The following is a 23,285-nucleotide window of genomic DNA, read 5'->3' on the forward strand; positions in this document are numbered from 1 at the left end:
CCTATCAAACACCTCATATCAAAAATTAGATGAGTTGCAGAACAATGCTAGGAGGAAGGAGATTGAGCTGGAGATCCAGTTAAGAGAGGAGAGTGAGGTTCAGGGGAGAGATAAGAGGCCAGTTCAATCACAGTCGACGACTAAGCGATTCAATCTCGCTGATTCGAGAGCTGGAGGCCAAAGAGGCAGCACTTGCAGCAAGTGCGAAAAGGGACATGAAGGACCCTATTGGTCAGGGACTATTTGCTATATATGTGGAAAGGAGGGATACATGGCGAAGGATTGCCACAAGGGATTTCGGGTTTGCTTCAATTGCAACCAGATGGGTCACATAAGGTCTGAGTGTCCTCTTCTTGCATCGAAGATGGTCCAGACTCCTACTCTTACTACATTGCGTATTAATGATGGACGACAGGGGAAGGCTTAGGCTTCGAGGGATCGAGGGAGAGCGTTTCAACTGACAGCAGAAAAGGCTAGATCGGCAACGGACGTTGTGGCTGGCATGTGTTTATTTATTATTTCTGTTGATTTGAATTATGTTTACTTATGATATTGCACGTGTTAGGTACTTTTCGTATCAAATAGGTACCTGCTTTAATGTTGTTCGACTCGGTTGCGAGTCGGTCTTTTGTATCATCATCCTTCTACCATGGTTTTAGCATTGCACGTAAGGCCTTGAATAGATCATTGAGGATTTCTATAGTTGATGAGCATGTGGCCTCCGCTACTGACATCTATCAGGGTTGTGTATTGGAGCTTTTTATTGTTCGGTATCCGATAGACCTTGTTCTTACTACGATGAGAGATGTCTTTGTTATTGTGGGTAAGGATTTGTTGAGCCGGTTTGGGGATCTGATTGACTGTGGGTGGCAGTTGGTGATCGTTTGAGGCCCAAGTGGGGGAGTACTTACTACTTATGGCAAGGGTACTAGGACTGGATTGGCCTTCTTTTCTGCCGTCAAGGAGAGACAGTGTCTAAAACATGGATTTACGGGTTCGAAGACCATGGAAAAACATGAGGAGCATTTACACGAGATTCTTGGGGTTCTGAGAATGGAGAGGCTATATGCCAAGTTCTCCAAGTGTGAGTTTTGGTTGCGTGACGTTCAGTTTCTTAGACACCTCGTTAATCAAAACGGTATCTTGGTTGAACCAGCCAAGATAGAGGCGGTTATGCAATGGGAGGTTCCAAAGTCTCCATCTAAGATCCGGAGTTTCCTCGATTTGGAGGGATATTATCGAAGATTCATTCGAGAATTCTCCAAGACTGCGGTTCTTCTCACTAAGTTGATGAGGAATGATGTTATATTCAGATGGGGACTTGTGAAGCAGGCATCGTTTGAGACTCTTTGGCAGAGACTTTGTGAGGCGCCGGTACTTTCCCTCCCCAAGGGAGTTGACGATTTTGTGATCTATTGTGATACGTCCATCTCGATATTGAATGTTGTTTTGATGCAGATAGGACATGTGATTGCATATGATTTGAGGCAGCTAAAGTCTCATGAGATGAAGTATCCCACTCATGATCTCGAGTTGGGGATGGTGGTTTTTGCCTTCAAGATTTGACGTCATTATCTTTACGAGGTTCGACATATTATCTACACGGACCATAAAGTCTATGATATCTTATGGATCAACCTAATTTGAACATGAGACAGAGGAAGTGGCTTATATAGTAAAAGAATATGATTGTGAGATCCTGTATCACCCAGGAAAGGCCAATATGGTCGCCGACGCTTTGAGCCGAAGGGTAGTGAGTACCCCCATTCAGGATGTGTGTTTGAGGAAGACTGTGATGACTCCAATCTTAGATATAATCGAGGAGGCATAGTCAGAGGCTATCAAGGAGGAGAATCGGAAGAGTAAGTGGGTGGTTGGTCATGTTCGGCCTTTGATGTCAATAGCAGGGGATTATTGACACTTTGTGGTCGGGTCTGGGTGCCTTATACTAGTGGGGCACGGAGGGTGTTGATGGATGAGGCCCACAAGTCAACATTTTCCATTCATCCGGGGGCTACAAAGATGTATCTTGACGTGAAACTTAGTTATCGGTGGCCATGTATGAAGAGGGATGTGGCATGGTTCGTAGAATGGTGCTTGACCTGTCGGAAGGTCAAGGCCGAACATCAGCACCCTCACAGCAAGTTGCAGCCCTTGGAGGTTCCACTGTGGAAGTAGGAGCAGATTACAATGAATTTCATTACGAAATTGCTGAGGACTGCGAAGGGTTTTGATGTTATTTGGGTGATAGCTGATCGTTTTGACGAAAAGTTCTCACTTTTTAGCCATTTATGAGAGCTCTTTTGTTAAGAGATTTTACGAGATCTATGTCCATGAGGTAGTGGCTCGTCATGGGGTGCCAACTTCTATTGTGTCAGACCATGATATTTATTTCACTTCCAAATTTTGGAAGAGGTACCACATACCATCCGCATACAGACGGACAGAGTGAGCGGACTATAAAGACGCTAGAGGATATGGAGAGGGCATGGATCATTGATTTTCTTGGGAGCTGGGACTCCTACCTTCCTTTGGCTGAGTTTTCTTACAACAACAGCCATCATGCAAGCATTGGCATGCCTCCCTTCAATCTCCTGTATGGCAGGAAGTGTTAGACTCATATCTATTGGGTAGAGGTCAGACAGAGATTCATGGGGAGCACTACAATAGTGCTCAAGATGAAAAATCTTATTCAGCAGGTCAAACAGAGGTTGCTGACAGCCCAGAGCTGTCAGAAGAGTTATGCGGATCGACGACGCTCTATCTTGGAGTTTCGGGTTGGAGATTTGGTGCTCCTGAAGGTATCACCTTGGAAAGGTGTTATGCAATTCAGGAAGAGGGGCAAGCTGGACCCTAGGTGTATTAGCCCTTTTAGATTGGTAGCCCATGTGGGCAAGGTGACCTACCGGTTAGAGCTTCCTGAGGATTTAAGTCAAATTCATGACACCTTCCATGTTTCCCAGTTGAATTAGTGTGTTGTCAATGAGACATTGTGGTTCCTTTGGATGACATTCAAGTCGATAGTCGCCTAAATTACATCGAGATTTTGGTGACAATTTTGGATAGGAAGGTGAAGACCTTGAGGAACAAGGTAGTGAACTCGGTCATAGCTCAGTGGCAGCATCGGAAGGTTTCTAAGTGGACTTAGGAGCCCAAGGTTGAGATGCGTGAGCATTATCCTGATCTCTTCGTAGTGCTAACTTCGAAGACGAAGTCTGATTCTTGTGAGGGAGAATTGTAACACCCGTTTCTAGGTAAATTCCATTTTTAACTTTTAAATATCAAAGTTTTTCATAATAAGCCCTTACGTTGGCCGTACACATGAGTACGCTGGGCGTAAGGCATTAAGTTGATCGCGGGGGTGTTCAAGTACGCTGGATATACATATGAGTATGCAGGGCATACTCATGTTGCCCTTAAACCCTAAATTTTTAGGGTTGTGTCCCCTATTTAACCATCTTATTCCCCCTTTGACCTTCTTATGATCAGCCTCCATTCCTCTAAACCCTAAAATCGAAACCCTAGCCCTTGAGAGTGGGATTTGAAGCTTTTGAGTGATTTTTTAGTGTTTTTCATAGTGAAGGGAGATCATTCAAGAAGTGGTGGTGCATTCAAGCCTTTGGATACAGAAAGTACACCTCATTGTTCAACTCTAGAAGGTATAAAGTTCATACCTTGAAGCTTGCTTTGCTAGATCTTGTTTATGCTTAATTTTTTGCTCATTTTGTCCCAAAACTGTGATCTTTTTTATTATGGAATACTCCAGAGCATTTGAGATGTCCTTTCAACCCTTTTAGAGTGCATAGTTTCATAAAAATAGTAGTTTGGCCCTTTCCTTTCATCCATGCATAAGTTATGGAGTTTTTGGTGAAGTGGAATGTTAGGGTTTTGGGATTAAGCCATCTTTTACGGTCAGATCTGAGGTTGGGGTAAAGTGTCTTAATGATTAAGACCTTTAAAGTTGGATTATAAGTTAATCACGTGTACGCCAAGCGTAAAACTGGCTACGCCCAATATAGCCAGTTGCGAGCCCATTTTGTTCCATCCATGTGCTCTACACCCAACGTAGAGTTGTGTACGCCGCACGTAAAAGTCAACTTCGTTGACTATTGAATTTTGACCAAATTGTGACTCTTGACCAATTTGTATGGGATTTGGTCTTGGAAGGGGCAAATTGGTCCTTTTGCCAAAATTATGGATTAGAATTGGCTTGAGAGTAGTAGAATATGGAAAAGTACCTTAATTGTTAATTAGGTTTACTTGGTGTAATTAATAAGTGAAGTCTAGTTCAAGTGTGAATTCTATCAGTCATTTGTGTGAGGTGAGTCTCCTCATTATTCTTACCTGTGTGGTAGAATATTTATGTTGACCAGCTGGGTCTAAGTTCTATTACTATGATATTTGTCATTATTTTTGGATTAGTGTCTAAGTCCATAACTATTTTGGTATGTACTTGACCCGATTATGAGCATGGTCCTTTTGGGTTGCCTTCACCATAGCAATATGTAGGATGAATTAAGGAGAGAAAGGTTTAATTATGATTTATTAATATATTATGAGAATAATATATTAAAGGAGAAATCATATTGTTTAATTAATATTAGTCAAGAATTAAATTTGTTGCTAAAAGAGATTAACTAAACTTAAGGGACTTATTGTGTAATTATAAGATAATTACATAGATGGGCTAATGAACTCCATAGAAGTTGGAGTGGATGAATTCTAAGGGGAAACCCATTAGAAATCGTCCAAGACTTCTAAAGAGGGAGTCCATGGGCTGCTTAGGGCTTAAGCAGTCAGATTAGGGTTTCCTAGCTGTAAACCTTAATAGCCAGCATATATAAGGAACCCTTATGGCCCCAAAAACGTGGTGAATACTTCCTTTAGGGTTTCCAGCCGTTTTTGGTGCCTCTCCTCTCTTCTCTCCTTCATCCAATTGCTTAGTGGTGTTTGTGACTCCATTAGAGGTGCAACACTTGAGGCACTAAGCTTTATGAAGCCAAGGATTGATTGTTATTGATATATAACAATCAAAGGTTAGATCTAAATCCTAATTGCAGTTTTAGTTTATTAGATCTAGGGTTTATGGCTTTGGATAATCAATTGCATGTTCATTAGACAAACTAGATCCAAAGCTATTAGGATTTGCATGTACACCATAGGAATGATGTAGTGCTCAAAATCCATCAGTGGTATCAGAGCCTAGGGTTGTTTGTTAGTGAATTTGATGCTTATTTGATCGAATTTTGGCTGAAAATCGAATTTTTCGAGGTTTTTCGACTTGACTCGCCGAGTCAACTGGGTGACTCGCCGAGTCCATAATGAACTCGGCGAGTCCAAGCCTGACTCGACAAGTCAGAGAGTCAGGTGGAGCATATTTCGGGATTTTGACCTGTTTTGGCTGTGGATAATTAGCTAAAACATTTTTGGTCAATAAAATCCGAATTTTATCAATATTTGGTGATTATCCTTACCAAAATAGAAGGTAATTGTCAAATTTTAGATAATCTTTTGTTTTATTAGATAAAGATTGATTATTAGTAATTTAGATTTGCATTATCTTGTGAAAATGGTTAAAATTTTCCCCTTTAGGTTTTATAGTTTAAATTTGAACTTGGAAATTTTGTTTTTGAAATTTAAATAGTTAAACCCTAATGTTTTGAAAAGTTTCAAAACTTGCCACCAAGTTTTGGAATTTAAATTTTTGATAAAAGTTTAATTTTGAAATATTTAAATTCTAAACCCTAATGTTTTGAAATGTATCAAAACTTTCCCTCAAGTTTTGGAATTTAAAATTTGATTAATAATTTAATTTTGAAATATTAAATTTTAAAAATCCTAGTATTTTAAAAGTGTAAAATACACCATAAACTATATATATATATATATATATATATATATATATATATATATATATATATATATATAACTTTAAAAGTCTAATATTATATATATATATATATATATATATATATATATATATATATATATATATATATATATATATATGAGTAAAGAGTGAGTCTTACCGTTAGTAGGCCTCATTCACAAAGCTAGTCTATAAGGGGTGTTTAAGGAAATTGCCTATAAAATGGCGATTGAATGGGTATCCACTCTTACCCACCGCACTCTTGACTAGTGGAAGGTCGTTAGCCGAATGGGTAGGATAGGACAGAAACCTTCCATTATAAGTATAATGAAGTACAAAGTAACTACATGCTTTTACAAATTCCCAAATTCTAGTTACTTTAAGCAAAATGTGAAATTGTATGCTAATCCATGGAATTACACTTTGTACCCTTGTCGAGACGTTGGTGGAGTGTGTGTGGTTAACCGGCACACTAATTTGGATTGGCATTGGTAGTGAAGGGTGACTCGATGTTTGTCATAGATCAATGGAGCATGTGTGGCTAACCGGCACATTCATTAGGTTATGGTAACATGAGGGCACCAAGTACATTCGTATGCTTATTCACACCTTGTTTGTGATCCTCGGCATCCCAGTCGCAAATTTGAAGGGCATAATCGAGATTAAACATGCCATTGAAAAGTTCAATGAATCTCAAAAGATTTATGAGTTTCAGCTCATTTAAAACTTAAACTTCTTTTTAGGTATTCATGGTGGAAATTAGTAAATCGTCATTTACCTACCTTCAAATATTCTGCAACTAGATTACGGCATCCCTCTTCTAGGTTGTAGAGTATTGTGTTGGATCCTAGCCTTGATGTTTCATTTGGGTGTTACATCAAGGATTCTAATCAACTTAACTTGAATTTTATCCCGTTTTGTAGATGTCAAACAACTATGGTTTTCCTAAATCCCTTGGAACAAGTTTTTCAAACAAAGATGATATTCCACGATATGATCGAGGAACAAGAAATCATGCTTCACTTCCTTCACCTCCTCCAATTGTTCTCCCTAACCCACAAGTTCGAAGGCTTGAAAATTTCAAGCTCACTCAAGCCCTTTTGGCAAGTAAACATGAAGATGGGAAACCTGTGTGTGCGGCGTCTTAGAGATGAATTCACACATTGATAGGTTAAGGATGTTGGGTGTCAAGATTTCAAGTGAGTTGGCTATTGACTGGGTTCTTCAGTCACTTCCTGAATCATATAGTGACTTTGTTAGAGACTACTATATGATGGACCATGATGTGACCATCGTTGATCTCACCTATTTGCTTATAGTTGCTGAATCAGCAATGATTTGGCGAGCTGGTCAAGCAAATTTTCCTGGTGAATCAAACTCCCAAACTTTAATGGACATTGGAAATGCTGACATTGGAGATCCAGAAAAGGTAAATTCTGAGATAGTTCCTTGTGCCATTCCAAAGGAGTCCATTTGCTTTTGTTGCCAAGAGAAAGGGCATTAGAGACGAAGCTGCTCTATTTACCTGAGAGATCTAAGAGATGGGAGAGTCAAGACGTATGGCTCAACTTCAGGTAAAATCCATTAACTAACTCTTTTAAGTTCCTATTCTAGATTCTTAATACATGGTGTGATAAGATTACATTTTGATGTTTTGTAGGATCGAAGAAAAGAGAGGAAGCTTAAGGGAAGAAGTGAGCTGAATCTAATCGTGAAGGAATGGATTTCAATTGCATTGCTTGAAGATTGGATTCTTGAGCTACTACTTGGAGTTAGAATAGATTGCTAAGAAATATGTAATAACATAGTTTTTCAATTGAATTGCATTGTAAGGACAAATTTTTATGCAATAAAATAAATTTTGATTTTATCTTATTTATTTATCCTTGCAATGGCGTGTATGAAAAATTGATGTTTGAAGGTTTCTATTATTAGCAATAATGGATTTGATTCTTCTTTATGGTATTTGTGGAAATGTCGAGAATTTACCAAATAGAGAGAATTTCTCATCACCCAAGTTTCAATTGGATAGAAACTTGGAATCATACAACTTGGTTGCGTGATGAATGAGAGACTTCATATTTGGAAATTAGACTAATTCTTTGACAAAGTGTCAAGTGAAAGGACTAGGAGATCGAGTACACTAGGTTGTGTGTTGATCAAGTCCACCACAAGAGTGACAAAAATATTCGTCATGATTTACTAAAGTTTAGTAAATATGATTATACTTATAAGATTAAGTATAATTCTGAGTTGATTGAAAGAGTTTCAATGAATAGCAAAACGAATAAAGAAGAATCAACTAGGCAGAAAGATAAAAGTTTCTCCATTGTAAGAAGAATGGAGAGTACCTTTTATTGTGTTTTATGATATGTCTTAATGATTAAGAAACATATCTCAGTTGATCCTCTAAGTGAGTCTTAGTGCATTTGTATGTCTAAGAAGAGGAATCGAGAGTTGTGGAAATGGTTAAATCAAGAAGTCAATAATACTTCATTCCAAAATCAAGTCTTAGAGTTATACTCCAAGATTGTGAATTGAGTGACACGTCTTTAGTAGGTTTATAACACTCAACAAATATGGAATTGGAAAAAATCTTCTTATTCCTACACATTTGATATTGGTAAGTTGTGATGTCTTGGATAAGACAAAGACCAACTAGAACCAATTATGTGAAGTGATAGTCTTGATAAAAACTACACTAACTCTTGAATATTTGTTTTGTCAAGGAAGGTGTCTTGACAAGAGAATATTATATGTCAAGGAGTCAGTGGGAGTCTTAATGGTCTTGAAATGTTTCAAGAACAAATCAAGAGTTAAACCTAGTTGATCATCACTAGCACACGACTTGAGGTTGACAACCTATCGTGTTGACAATATTTTGTTTATGTGCCATTCCAGTAGAGTTAACTATGCATGTGAGTTCAATGATTTCTCATTTGAATGTATAAAGACATAACGCCTTGATCAATGAAAGTACATTGATATGTAGGGGTGAGTTGCTTGGAAGACATGGTGGGCATTTGTGCTACCATGAGGCATGAAATCAAATTTAAACAAGTTCAGTCCATATGAGCTTGGATTTCTCGCAAACCTTGGTTTTGGCAAATTCACATGGATAGGAATACATACACCATAAAATCTAAGTGTCATAAGGTCTCCTTCCTTCATGAAAATGGTTGTGAGTAAATGCTTTCACTAAGAGAGATTTTAGAAGATAGCAATTGTGAAAATTCTATTCTCAGATTCGATTATGATTACGACATCCCTCTTCATAGTTCGAATTGTGAGATTTGGCAATTGGTCTGAACATCTGGGACTTAGTAACATAAATTCTGAATTTGTTTAGACATGCATGTGAGCTTTCTAAGACAAAGGTGTATGAGTTTAAGACGCTTAGATAAAGGCTTATCAAAGCATCAAGTATTAGAAATATGAACTTAAGGAATTCAATAAGCATTGTTTTTTTGGATGTTTAGTTGTTTTCTAAATACATGTCAAAGCTAGTGGGAGCATAAATGCTATGCTTGTAAGGAAATAATCGTTGTGGTAGTGGGAGCATGATTATTATTTTAAGTATTGCAAGTTAGAAATATTAATTATAGAAAAACAAAGATTCAATTTGCAAAGTTGCATGGGTTGAAAAGTTGTTTTGATATAATTAAGGGAGAGAATATTATACTTCATTTCAAAATCTTAAAGCTTAGATTGAGAAATTTTAATAAATATAGTCAAAGGATACATAGTGTGTTCTTAAATTTCGATTATGATTAGGGCATCCCTCTTCATAGTTCGAATTGTGAGAACGTGACATATAAAATATTATGGCAGAAGATTGATAAAGTATCATATCTTCATGTAAGACAATATGCATCGTGTCCCATACGGTTCGAGTATAGGATCACTTGCAAATGCTATAATATTTGACCATTCTTAAATTTTCCAAATGCTTAGCGCATTAAGAGGGAAAAAGGGACAAGAATCGGCTTTAACTAAAATAATTAAACAACTATCAAAGGAAGATCCAAAGTTCGCTGAGGATTTTTCGCTTGTGAGCATTTGGAAGTATAATATTGGATGGACCATATCGACATTATTATGAATAGATAATATTCTATTAAGAATGAGTTGTCATATAGCAAATATGGAAATGTTTCCATATTGGGAGTTGGATATTAATAATTTATGTCTAGATTAGAAACTTTTATGCAGAAAGGATGTTCAAAGGAATGTAATTTGAATGAGAGACATCATATCTATAGAATTGTTTTGTAATAATTTTTGATAGAGATCCTTGTAATTTGATTGGCCAAGTCTTTTTGACTTTTGTGCTATGACTTTACAAAAGGACCATTGCATAAAATGTTAGAATGTAGCATATTCTAGTAGTGGCAAGAACCTTGTGTTCTTACACTAATGATAAGGATTGGGAATTGTGAAATGAGCATCATTGGAAAAGTTTTTCAATTGATCTATTTCACAAAGCATGGACCATAGGAAACATAGTGTGCATGCTTGGTGCATGGGACAGCTGTTGTTGTAATTTGAGTAATAAGTTGATTTTCTGAAACAGTAAACAATGAATAATGAGTAATCAATATGGTTTTTAAATAAAAGTGTTTTATTTACGCTCAAAAGTTTTGGGGCCATATAGGATTAAATATTATTATTATGTTTCACTTTGCATGTTTTGACTTCCAGAATAAATGGGTTATTCGAACCTCCACAGTCGGTCATACGTTGGAAGTAGGTATGAAGGAAGATTGTCATGATGAGTTTGTAGATTGTCTGAAGAGTTTAGACATAGAACAAGTTTGTTGCAGAGTTCATGAATGCTTTGATAAAATTAGAGTATTGGATTAAACTCACGCTCACATGAATCACTTCATAGATTATATCGCGAGTGATTGTGATTCGATAATATTGTATATTCTTGAAACCGAGATGTGTGAGGTTTTATTTGTTGGTCGATTGCACATTGATAATAAGTAGATGCACCAGTAACTTGGTGTTATAAAACTTATTTTTGTGTGTAATTCGATCAGTAAATGCAAGCGAGCATTTGAGTCAAAGTTTATCCATTCCTTTTACCCAAAGTGGGATAAAAGTGATATATGTGGGCCCTTCGATGATTTAGTGATGACACCTAAGCGCTTGGCCAAGCCAAGACTAAGTTGACGTGTTCGGTTGTAGACTGTTGTTAGTCGTCACAAATCAAAAGTCGGGAAACAGTATAGAGAGAATGATTAAAGTTCATGTCTTATGTCTATACGATATCTTGAGAATGGAGGAATATATAATCCCTTATCTAAAGGACAAGCGTATCTGATAAGATTAGAGTTGACAGCGGCTTTTGAAAGCAACGATTGTTGATCAGGTTCTGAAGTTATGCAAAATAGTTATTAGTCTTATCCAAGTGGGAGACTGTTGGATTAGTGTCTAAGTCCATAACTATTTTGGTATGTACTTGACCCGGTTATGAGCATGGTCCTTTTGGGTTGCCTTCACCATAGCAATATGTAGGATGAATTAAGGAGAGAAAGGTTTAATTATGATTTATTAATATATTATGAGAATAATATATTAAAGGAGAAATCATATTGTTTAATTAATATTAGTCAAGAATTAACTAAGAATTAATTTTGTGGCTAAAAGAGATTAATTAAACTTAAGGGAATTATTGTGTAATTATAAGATAATTACATAGATGGGCTAATGAACTCCATAGAAGTTGGAGCGGGCAAATTCTAAGGGGAAACCCATTAGAAATCGTCCAAGACTTCTAAAGAGGGAGTCCATGGGCTGCTTAGGGCTTAAGCAGTCAGATTAGGGTTTCCTAGCTGTAAACCCTAATAGCCAGCATATATAAGGAACCCTTATGGCCCCAAAAACGTGGTGAATACTTCCTTTAGGGTTTCTAGCCGTTTTTTGTGCCTCTCCTCTCTTTCTCCTTCATCCAATTGCTTAGTGGTGTTTGTGACTCCATTAGAGGTGCAACACTTGAGGCACTAAGCTTTCTGAAGCCAAGGATTGATTGTTATTGCTATATAACAATCAAAGGTAGGATCTAAACCCTAATTTAAGTTATAGTTTATTAGATCTAGGGTTTATGGTTTTGGATAATTAATTGCATGTTCATTAGACAAACTAGATCCAAAGCTATTAGGATTTGCATGTACACCATAGGAATGATGTAGTGCTCAAAATCCATCAATTATGTGTGTTGAGACTTTGGTAGTCTCCAGGGTTGCTGATAACCTATAAGACGTGTTGTTTGCCACTTAGACTTTGGATAGTCTCCAGGGTTGCTGATAACCCATAATTATTTATTTGGTTTTGTTCTGTATGTGTTATTTTGGGGAACTCGCTAATCTTTATTCTTACAGTTGTTGATTACATGTATTTCAGGTACTTCTGACAATCGCAGGAAGGAGAAGGCTTGATGTTACACATTTTCCCGTAGTTTATGATTCCCGATATTTTAGGACACTCTAATATTTCGATGATGATTTGTATATGACACTTGTGATTTTCATGGGATGGGTTTTTATGAACAATGTTTTTATGTGAATTTTAAAATGAAAATCTTGGTTTGATAATTTGGATGTTATAATAACATAAAGGTAGAAGCTTGAATCCTTACAAATGGTGCAGAAGCTGATATCGAAGATGAGAAATTGTTGCTTGCTTGATTCTTGCACCAATTCTCCTTCTAATTCCTTCAAAGAACACCAAAACCACCCAAAATGAGCCAAAAATGACCAATATGGACTAGGGTTAGGGTTTCTGAGGTTTAAGAGAGATGGAAGCTAAAAAATGAACTCTAAATCCGAGTTTAGGGTGCTTAAATACGAAGGAAACCCAAAAAGATCATGGGCTAGGGCTAAAACCCTTGTTACTCACTACCAAACACATGTCATGTCGTGACTAACCTCCAGATGTGCATTCTTCATTTCGATGGTCACGTAGTGGCCTCCCCATGGTCACGTAGTGACACATGATTTTTCCCAAAAATCATGCCTTTGACTCCTTTAAGCCCAACTTTGATCCAATCTGGAAAGCGGGTGTTACATCCGCCTTGTAATTATTTTCGTTAACGGATCTTGATCTCGAAAGTAATCTTCTTTTGGAATCTGATTATGTACTGGTTCATCTCCATCAGAAAAAAAAATCCATCTCTATGTATCCTTCTGGAGAACACCATTATATCACCTAATACCCACCTACAAATCAAACGAGAGAAAGAGAGGAGCTCCTTGGTCATCATGAACAAATGAGAGAAACAAATGGTATATGTTGGTTCATCATCAAGATTGCTATATAAAAGGCGTAAATAAAAAGAGGAGCTCCCTAGTCAATGGTATAATAAAATAAAAAAACATAAAAAAACAAAGTTTGTTGGTCAATTTTATTCCGTTAAAGAGCTTAGTGATTTAAAGAAATAAATGAGTTGATGACTTCAAATAAATGGTATATCTTCTATAATTTAAATATAAAAATCCCCAAAAGCTTATTGAGACACTAGTTAGTATAGTATTTTTGTTTGTCAAACATAACAACCTCAAAAAACATGAAAAATGAGTATTGAAACGTGTTAGAGATAAGAGAAAGAAAAGACATTGTAGTAATTTTAATAAAAGAATGTATTAAATTTTATTGTTATAATAATATGTATTTATAATAACTAGTAAAAAAAACCTAGGCTTCACCCAGGGTCGTTATTTTTTTTAAACATTTTTTCATATTAGGACATCATACTTTGAAACATTTATTTTTACCTCTAGTAGGAACGTTCTTACATAACTGAACAAATACTTTATTTTATATCTATTGATATCATTGGTAATTAAATATATCTGTTGTTATTTGACGAAAATAAGGTCGTATAGTAAAATATCGAAGCTGGGGTACCGAAAGCGGCAACTCCATAAACTAATGTGGCAAAAACTTGAGATGTCATGTTTGGTAAATGCCTTGGACCAAAAATGGGAAACTCTTGAATCCTTTGCAGATAGCAGTAGAGAATATCGAAGCGCGGGGGGGGGGGGGGGGGGGGGGGGGGAGTGCAACCTCTACAAACTAATGCGGTAAAAAGTTGAGGAGGGACCAAAAGTGCAAAAGTGTTGAAACGTTTGTGGAAAAACTTTAAAAAAAGTTGAGGATAGACCAAAAGTGACAAAGATGTTGAAACTTATTGTGGACAAACTTAGAATAATAAAAAATATACTATTCCCAAGACCTTTATGCTTCAATATATATACCAGAAGGTGATTCGTGCTTCGCGGCGGTCCAACTTTTGGTAAATACCAGAGACCAAAAGTGGCAAACACTTAAAACCTTTATGACTAGCAGTATAGAATATCGAAGTCAGGGGATCAGAAGTGTCAACTCCATAAACTAATGTGTTAAAAAGTTGACGAGGGACCAATAGTGGCAAAGTTTCAAAACTTTTGTGGCAAAACTTTGAAAAAGTTGAGGAATGACCAAAAGTGGAAAAATATTGAAAAATTTGTGGTAAAACTTTAGGAACAATTTTTGTAATTTCTTTAAAAACATAAAGTATTTTTGTAAAAATGCACACTAACCTTTTCTGTAAATTACGGGGGAAATTTTTGTAATTTACTTTCTATACAGAAGTCAAGCCTGTCAGCATACAAAAGTGTTAATCATAAAGACTATTTTTGTAAAAAAATTATAATACGGGTATTTTCTATAAATTATAAATTTAGAGGGATTAAATATGCTAATATTTGAAACATTTGTGGGAAAAATCTGAATCACATAAATTTATAATTCCTAAGTACTAAAAATGTTCATATTGAAAACATTTAGGACAAAATTTTGAAAAGTCATCAAGTTTATTATTCCTAAGGCTTTTATATATATATATATATATATATATATATATATATATATATATATATATATATATATATATATATAAAAGTCTTATTCGGGCCGTGATAATCACGGCCCTAGAAAATTGATCAGGAAGCTAGTTCTAAGTGATTTCATGAAATAAGCAACCACATTCCTCAATTTGTTCCATTCATTTAATCTTGGTTACCTTCATACCAGAGGCTCATGGATGGAACTCGTTTCCTTCTCACCATGTTTTTGGCCATATGTCTGATGCTTCAAATTCGACATATAATAGCTTCATTGATTCAAGATTTGAAATACATAATCGTTTACCATTAAAAATAGTTAAAGAAATCTGCCTCAAAATGAACGTAGGATGCTATAATATCAAAATAAATGAATGTATACAAATATTTCTTGCATTTATCGATAAAAGGAACAAGTAATTGTTGTTTGCTGACTTTCCTCTTATGTAATTATATGCTATTTCAATCTCTTCATAAACTTGTACCTCTTTTTGAATGAAATCATTTTTAATCCTTCAGGATCAACTTTTGAATCTACAGATTCTCTATGTCAACAAGTATTTGTTTATTGCCTATTTCTAATTTTTTTTTTCCTATAACTTATTAGTTTTCTACTTTTTCCTCAAATGCCCTTAACTTTGTGTTAAGATCTATATCTCTCATTGACTCTTTTCATAAGCTTCTTGTTGCTTTCTTAGTTTTTCCACTTCATGATTTATTTATCCATGTCCAACTTTCATAGATTCCAAGGCGTTTTATGGGTCTATATAAGCTTTCACCAGCAAAAGTAAGTTGCCAGAGCACTGGAGCACCCACTGCTGCTTCCTTGGTTTACAAGGATATGGGGATGGGGCTTGCCGGTCGATCATGTTAAGATACTAAATCTTTACCTGCAAAACAAAAAAAAAAAAAAAAAAAAAAAAAAAAAAAAAAACATTAGTTATTACTTGAACTTACCTGCAAAAAGTTGATATCTGTCATGCATATACCAGGCGATCATGTGAAGGTAAATGTTTTTCAAAGTATAATGTCCTTATAAGAAGAAAAATAAAAAGAGAATGTATAATGCTATAACTTGATAGGTTTTTTTGTACATTGCATTAATACGAATGGTGAATGCAAAATGTTGTAATAGAATGTAATGAATATATGATGTTACAATATATAAATATGAAAGTGCTTTGCCTTTTCATGCATATACCAACAATTCTTCTTTCATGGCCATTTCATTAGAAACTTTTTGTATTTGTTGCACTCTGCCTCTCCTTGCTTCCAACTCTCTGTAAGGAGTTATCCACCAGCAAAAGAACCATGTTATACATGGTAGACATAAGTAGAAATAATCTATTCAGAAAACAACTTATAAAATGGTATCCTTTAAATTAATAACATCAACATAAAGCAATTATATTTCAAAACAAACAGAAAATATACATTGCCTTTTGATGTTATCAAGAAAGTCCTCAATAGTTGAAAGCCACCAAAAACATATATGGGTAATGTTAGCATGCTTCTTTCACCTCTTTAAACACCCAATAGTGTCTAAATATAGCAAATAATAGCTATAGATTACCCTAAAATTACAGATCGCAACTTTAATGCTTTACATCTAAACCTGGATTTGTTTGTTGATTCCGTTCTTTAGCTTATACACTATAGTAGAAACTGTGATACTGGAAGCATCCATTTCCTCATTAATATGATTTGATGATCTATTCTTTAGCTTATACACAATAGCAAAAACTATGACTTTGGAATCCTCTATTTTGGCTATCTTATAGCCTTGAAATATGTTATGGAGATATTTAGCTAACACCATAAGGATCATAAACCACACAACATAAAAATTCGATTGATGTTCAGATTCTTCATTATAACTTTGATATACTTGAAGTTCCATCCATATCTTTTGAAATAATTGGTTCAAAAGATGCTTCTATACCTACATACAAAGGAAGAGAAATAAAAAATAATTATTTTTCTATAGTGTTAAGTTGCTGAAAAATGGGAATGATCTAGCAACAGATTTGGTGTAATGAACTTCTAGAAGAATAGAGATATGATAAATTTGCTAAAATGGAAAAAGGATTGTATATGGAAGAACTCAGGAGACGATACATGGAATGGATACATGATTATAAAATTGAAATAAACAATCAGGTCCTTAATTCACCTAATATAACGTATCCTATCCTTTTTATGTTAGTTCTAAAATTGAAGTAACAAATATCACATCATATCCTTTACATTGGTTTTGTTGATAAGGTATCTACAAAAATCCATCAATAATTTGAACCAACTTTAACTATGAAAATATGAAAATGTAGAATACTCAAATATCAAACTAATTTTCAAAAAAAGATCCTGAATAGGAAAAAAATGAGGAGCAATGTTATCTCCATAAGTTTCTACAAAACCACCTAATGTTGGGCCAGTAACCTTATATCTGGTGAAAATAGACTTGTATGTCTCATTGAAGCATTTCATCAAACACGTTAAGTGCAACTGGGTTTTTTCTTAAATTCATAATTATAAATAAATGGAAGCCCTCATTCTGTATACTATATTCATGACCTGGTGAAAATTTCCAATCAGAATGATAAGAAAATTGTACCGGGAGACATTAGCTGCCTCTGATTATACCATGACGGACTGAGAGTGTGTGATGAAGAACTCTAAATTAGATATGTAATACCTTACCGAGCCTTCTTTAGTGACCAGAAAATCAATTTGCATAGTTATTGCAGTTGGCGATGCCAACTGCCGAAGACGGAAAATAATGAGGCGTCAAGAGCAAGAGACCCAGAGGATAGAGTAAAAATAAATAGCGCAAAGTATAGAATCGATATACCTTAAAATTATACATGTCGTATGAAGGAAAGGCACTATAACCAAAATCTACTGATGAAGCAACAAGTTTCTTGAAGGAAGCAGCAGGTGGCAAGCTGCTTTGGGGAAACACCAACATGTAAGCAATGAACAAACCCACCTTTTAAGTGTCATGCCTCGGCCTGAGGCAAAGATGACCGGAAACAACCAAGTAGGTAGGTGAGACAGGCAACCAAGCAGCTAACGGAAGGATGACACAATTACCCAATTCAGAGTTCTTGGAGAGAAAGATTACATTTGGAGATGAGATTAATGGTTTGTACAGGTTGATTAGGGAAAAACCTAAGCTTTTATGGAGTTATCCATTTTAAGTGATATCAAGATGATCAATTAGGTTTCCTCGAGAGAAAGAGAAAGACCCAAATTCCACTATTCTTTGTGAATTAGAAAATCAAAGCCATACCTTCAGACAATAAATTAGGGCAGAAATTGCAGAAATCCACCATCAGGCCATCTCATGTGCCCCCATAACCATAAGATAGTAAGCTCTCCCACACTTGTTGAAAGTGAGCTTGAGCAGATCAACCCAATACAACTTCCGACTCCTTGTAAACATATCCATCTTCAGCACCAATGATAAAAACCAGCTTTTGAGAAAGAAATCAAACCATCTGTTACCTAAATCTCTTCTATTTTATAACTAAAAAAATTGAGAATTGATTGATTAATTGAAGCGGAACAACAATTGTGGTGGAGCAGAAATATCAGCATAATTGTGTGGAACAACGGGGGTGTTTGGGATAGATGGCAAAAGGACTTGTGGAAAAGATCACAGAGAAAACATGTTTGGGGAAAGCTCCTTAAAAGCTCCTTTTGGATTTTTTTTAAAGAAGAAAAACTGACTTTTTGGAAAAGTCAGGGAAACCTGGCTTCTGGGAACTTTTCCAAAAAATTCTTTTGCCCTCTAAAAGATACCCCAAACACCCCCAACAATTGTGATCGATTAATTGTCTTAAATACTAAAGATTCCGATAAAAAGCCCAACAATGGGAAGGGATAGACTCTAAACATAGTTTGCGAATCGTATAGACAATCCAAATAACCTTGTATATGTATATGCACGATGAGATATACATTCTTAGAAACTCGAGAAAATCAAACAACAATTAAGAGATTAACATTTTCAAGAATCAAATTTAAGAACAACCCAGTTACCAGATTAGAAGAAATCATGATTTTACAATTTTGGACCACTTGAAACCAAACACAGGTGGATGAAGGTGCAGCAGAGGGAGGCAGTGGATTGGAGGTGGTGTTAAATGATGAATCTGACGGTGGATTGGGAATGAAGAAATCCGAAATGGAGACCAGGTGTCTTTCCCTTGAAACGTGTAATTGTGAAGACGAAGGAGCCTGGTGACTCAACTTGAAGGAGGGGATCTTAGGATAACAAGCGAAGTTATCTTACCGAACTGGAGAATACAAAAACTGAGGATGGGTGGTTGTGGGAGGTCAGAGGTTGTTGTTCAGGTCCTGTTTACCGATGAATTGAAACCTACTCAGTTCCTTAGCTTCCGTTAGCTGCACGTTACGATCCAATAAATTGCAGAGGATATGTGAGGTGTCGTATCAGAGGAAAAGCGGTGTAAGCTAAATCTATTGAGAAATCAACACGTTTTGACATGGCCCCTAAAACCAAGCAAGAGCTGGCAAGCAGCTTTGGTGGAAACGCATGCAAAGAAGAAAACCTCATAGTGAAGTAAGGAGACGCCATCATGAGAGAAGCATGAGGTCAAGAAGACGGGCAGGCGGTGTGAAGCAACCAAGCTGCTGAACGCCATATATGTTAAGAATGGCCGCCCACAACTTTTCTATTGGTGGAGGAAGCAGCTAATCGACGTGGACATAGTTTCAACTCTTTAAGATATAGGTAATGATATATATATATATATATATATATATATATATATATATATATATATATATATATATATATATATATATATATATATATATATGGCAATGTTATAATGTGGATGGACAACTATTGTGTGGATGTAGAGTTGAATATAGACCAATAGTTTAAATTATTTTAAGAAAGTCATTCACAATTTTAAATGAAATAAAAAAAAGGAAAATACCATTCTAATTAAATGAAACGGGTTAGTAAGGGTAAGAATGTAAAATTACATCACCTATAATTTAGGCAACACCAGATTATTTGGCTAATCTGATCATATTCTTCTCATATTCTCTCACACGTTTGATTTATTTATTTTTGAAAATGAAACATTTATCTATTCTTTAAAAGTTTGATTTAATTATTTTTTAAGGAAATCGATAAAAACAGGAAAACAAATATTCATACTCACAAATAACAATACACGTTCTTCAATGAATTACAACAAACATGAAAAATATACATATTCTAAAAGAATAAAACTAAATTTCATTCATTCTTTAGCTAACTTCATCCATTCTTAATAAAAAGATATATTCTTGACAGTACAGAAAGTATTGATATAAAATTTGAGAATACATTCTGCCAGATTTCTCCTTAAAGAAATAATGTTGTCGTTTTGTAAGGTGGCCCCTTCTATTCTAAAAGAATGTTGATGCTTTTGTAAGGTGGACCCTTCTATTCTGAAAGAATGTTGTTGTTTTTGTATGTTGAACCTTAGTATTCTGAATAAATGATGTTTGTGTTTGTAATATGAACCTTGATATTCTATTGCCCAAACAACTTCATTCTGATCAAGATAACAACAAACAACATAGTATTAAGACTAAGGGGAGCAGCAAGAATCATGGCCTTTTTGTGACATCCCCATTTTCACGGCCATAAAAGACCGGTTTGTTTATGCTTTGTTTTAAAATCAGAGTTATCTTTTAAAGAAAATAGTTGTGGAATTTGTCCCAAAACAAAATATGATAACCATTTATCAAAACATTTCTCAAAGAGAATGTATTTTTATTAAATAATAAAACCTCGGGATGTCATGTTCCGATACAGACACATAAGCATAAACAGAACTTACATTTATTTACACTAATGATTTACATCTCCTTTAATCTCTCAGTGAAATATGTCTTCGTATTGATACCTGTGAAACAAAGAAAACTGAGTGGGTCAGGCTTGGAGCCTGGTGAGCATATAAGGTTTTCGACCCACAATAATATAATTATTATATTCAACCATCAAACAATCAACCCAATTTCCCATCCCCATTATCTTCTTTATTTCTTAGGATTTTACCCTAAGAATTCAACTATTCGTCATTCATTAATTCCTAAGGATTGACCTAAGGAATTGGCACAAAATCCATTGCTACATAAGGTGTATCTACCAACATCATCATTTAAACGCCTCTGTCAGGATTACATCATACACTATGAGGCGCGGCTGCTAGGTTTATGACATTCTCTTTTAGGCACATCTGCCGACATTATTTTATAAGCGCATCTGCCAGGATTATCCTATAAGCGAATCTACTAGTATTATGACATTCTCTATTTGGTGCATCTACCAATATTATTCTTAATCATCTTTCATACCTCATCATTTTATCACATACCAACTATCTCATCTACCCATGTTCTACCCAACATATTAGTAGATATAAAATACATATACAGTTTAACTTATTTAAAAACAATATAAAACATCCATTCCACACTTATCTCAAATAAACAACAATATAAAAACACATAGCATGTATTTCATAGCAAATACTTCATATTTATGTGTTAGAAGAGAGTGACTACACACTCACCCAAAACATATACTTAATACATTTAGACAATACTTGTATTAAAATTGTGTTTATGAAAGGGACTATACACTCACTTGATCAAAAGATGATCGAACAGCGCTACGGCTTGTAGAAGTAGTATTCTTCAGTGAAACCGGGAGATCTTCACAAAAACCGGGCTTCATGCGGGTAGAGCTTCGGCTCGGAAATTTCACTTCTCGGGATCTTCGGGGCTTCGGAACTTGCTTCGGGGCTCGGGATATTTCTTGCATGAAAATTGAGGTAAAACGGGAGAGAGAGAGGAGAGAAAATGAGCAAAGGAATCTGCAGCCCTCGCACCCTTTATATAAGGGCTGAACCTCGGTCTACGCGGGGCGTAGTTCTCTAGTTACGCGGGGCGTAACTCGGATAAGTCCGATGACTCCCCCCCTTCGGATAATATCGGATTTTATATTTAAATTAAATATTTTAAGTATTTAATAAACTTCAAAAATTCATATTTTTCTCATACGAGCTCCGTTTTCGACGTTCTTTATATCCTCGCGTAGGTGAGACTACGCTCTACAACTTTCGTTTAGACTCCGTCGGCTGATTTCAAATTATTTTTATTATATTATTTTTAGTAGGCCGAGACAGGAAAACTTTATTATAAATTAATAACTTCTTCCTCCGACGTCCATTCCCGTTTGTTTTTTTACCGTTGCACTACTATCAACGAGATATTCGATTCTCGTTTAGATTGTTTCGGCTATAACTCAATCGATCTCAAAATTGAACTTCGGTCTGCATACTGCTAAGCCGAAACTTCGAAAAATCATAACTTCCTCATACGAAGTCAGATTTGGACGCTCTTTTTATTCACATTTTAAGTCGCGTTGTGTCGTGTCGGTTCTGTCGCGAAACTTCAACAGGTCATAAATTCTTCCTTATAACTCGAATCTCAATGTTCTTTATATGTACCGAATCCTTGTAACATATAATACAACTTAGTTAAGATTATTCCTTCAAGATAATCTTCCATCAAAAAGTTATTTTTGACGCTTATTGTCCATAAATTGACTAGCCCTGATCTACAGCCGTTACACTTCTACCCCAATATGATGAGATGCTAGAAGGATCATATACCAACATAGTAACTCACTACTTTCATCAGTCTGAAAAAATATATATATACAAAAAATTAAAAAAAAATCAGAACATAGATGTAAATACGAATCGACAATTCTAACTTACAAATTCTTATATATAAAAATTAAGAAATTAATTAGATGAATAAATGTTGATGAATTGCGATACTACGACCAGATAATTCGAATTGGTATTGCTAATAATGAATTCAATTTTGATGGTTTCAAACTTGTACTCTAGAATCACCAAAAAATGCTTCCAGGACATACCTTAATTTCTAGTCTTAGGGTTCAGTAATAGAGAAACATTAGCCCACAACGAGCTCCAACCACCATGGTCAACCTCAGCTCCATGAGCCACCCCCATCATAGCAACAACGCCACCACACCATCGACTATGTGATTCTTCTTTTTGATGGTTTCAAATTTGCAACACGTTCTCGAAAACCACTAAAAAGCATAATCCAGAAATCATATTCAAAAACAAAAATTGGATTCAATAAACATAAATCAAATATCAAAATGAGAATTCCATAAATAAAAAAATAGTCAATGATGAAAAAAAATCAAATTACGTACCGCGTATCAGCGTTCTCGATTTTCGGTTTAGGGGTTGGTTACAGCAATCAATGAATTAGCATGCCAATAAGGATTTTCAAGTGTTACTGGTATTAACACAAATCATTTGTTGTAAATTGAAACTTGATTTGAAATCGTAGGTATTAGTTGTTGTCGGTAAAGTGTTGATAATTGTAATCGACATCCAAAGGAGATAATGGTGGTTGTGGTCTTGGCCGGTGGTAAAGTCAAGAATGTAAAT

The 23,285-nt window shown here is 35.5% G+C and overlaps 1 protein-coding gene and 1 long non-coding RNA gene across 3 annotated transcripts; one reads left to right on the forward strand and one right to left on the reverse strand.

Annotated features, from left to right (window-relative positions):
• The first annotated feature begins 1,005 nt into the window (after positions 1–1,005).
• LOC111902403 (uncharacterized mitochondrial protein AtMg00860-like) lies at positions 1,006–1,566 on the forward strand. Its single transcript, XM_023898242.1, has 2 exons — positions 1,006–1,374; positions 1,459–1,566. Exons 1-2 carry the CDS (start codon positions 1,006–1,008, stop codon positions 1,564–1,566), a joined length of 477 nt encoding a protein of 158 aa, XP_023754010.1.
• A 13,525-nt stretch (positions 1,567–15,091) lies between these two features.
• Positions 15,092–18,429, reverse strand: LOC111902380 (uncharacterized). 2 transcript variants are annotated; one of them, XR_006189356.2, is made up of 3 exons: positions 18,050–18,426; positions 15,959–16,699; positions 15,092–15,647 (listed from the first exon to the last, which is right to left on the reverse strand). It is a non-coding gene; the product is annotated as an uncharacterized LOC111902380 (long non-coding RNA). The 2 variants fall into 2 exon arrangements; XR_006189355.1 differs by lacking the exon at positions 15,092–15,647 and having other exon boundaries at positions 15,806–16,699; positions 18,050–18,429.
• Between the last annotated feature and the right edge of the window lie 4,856 nt (positions 18,430–23,285).

This window comes from Lactuca sativa, chromosome 3, assembly GCF_002870075.4.
Source record: "Lactuca sativa cultivar Salinas chromosome 3, Lsat_Salinas_v11, whole genome shotgun sequence".
Lineage (NCBI taxonomy): Eukaryota > Viridiplantae > Streptophyta > Magnoliopsida > Asterales > Asteraceae > Lactuca > Lactuca sativa.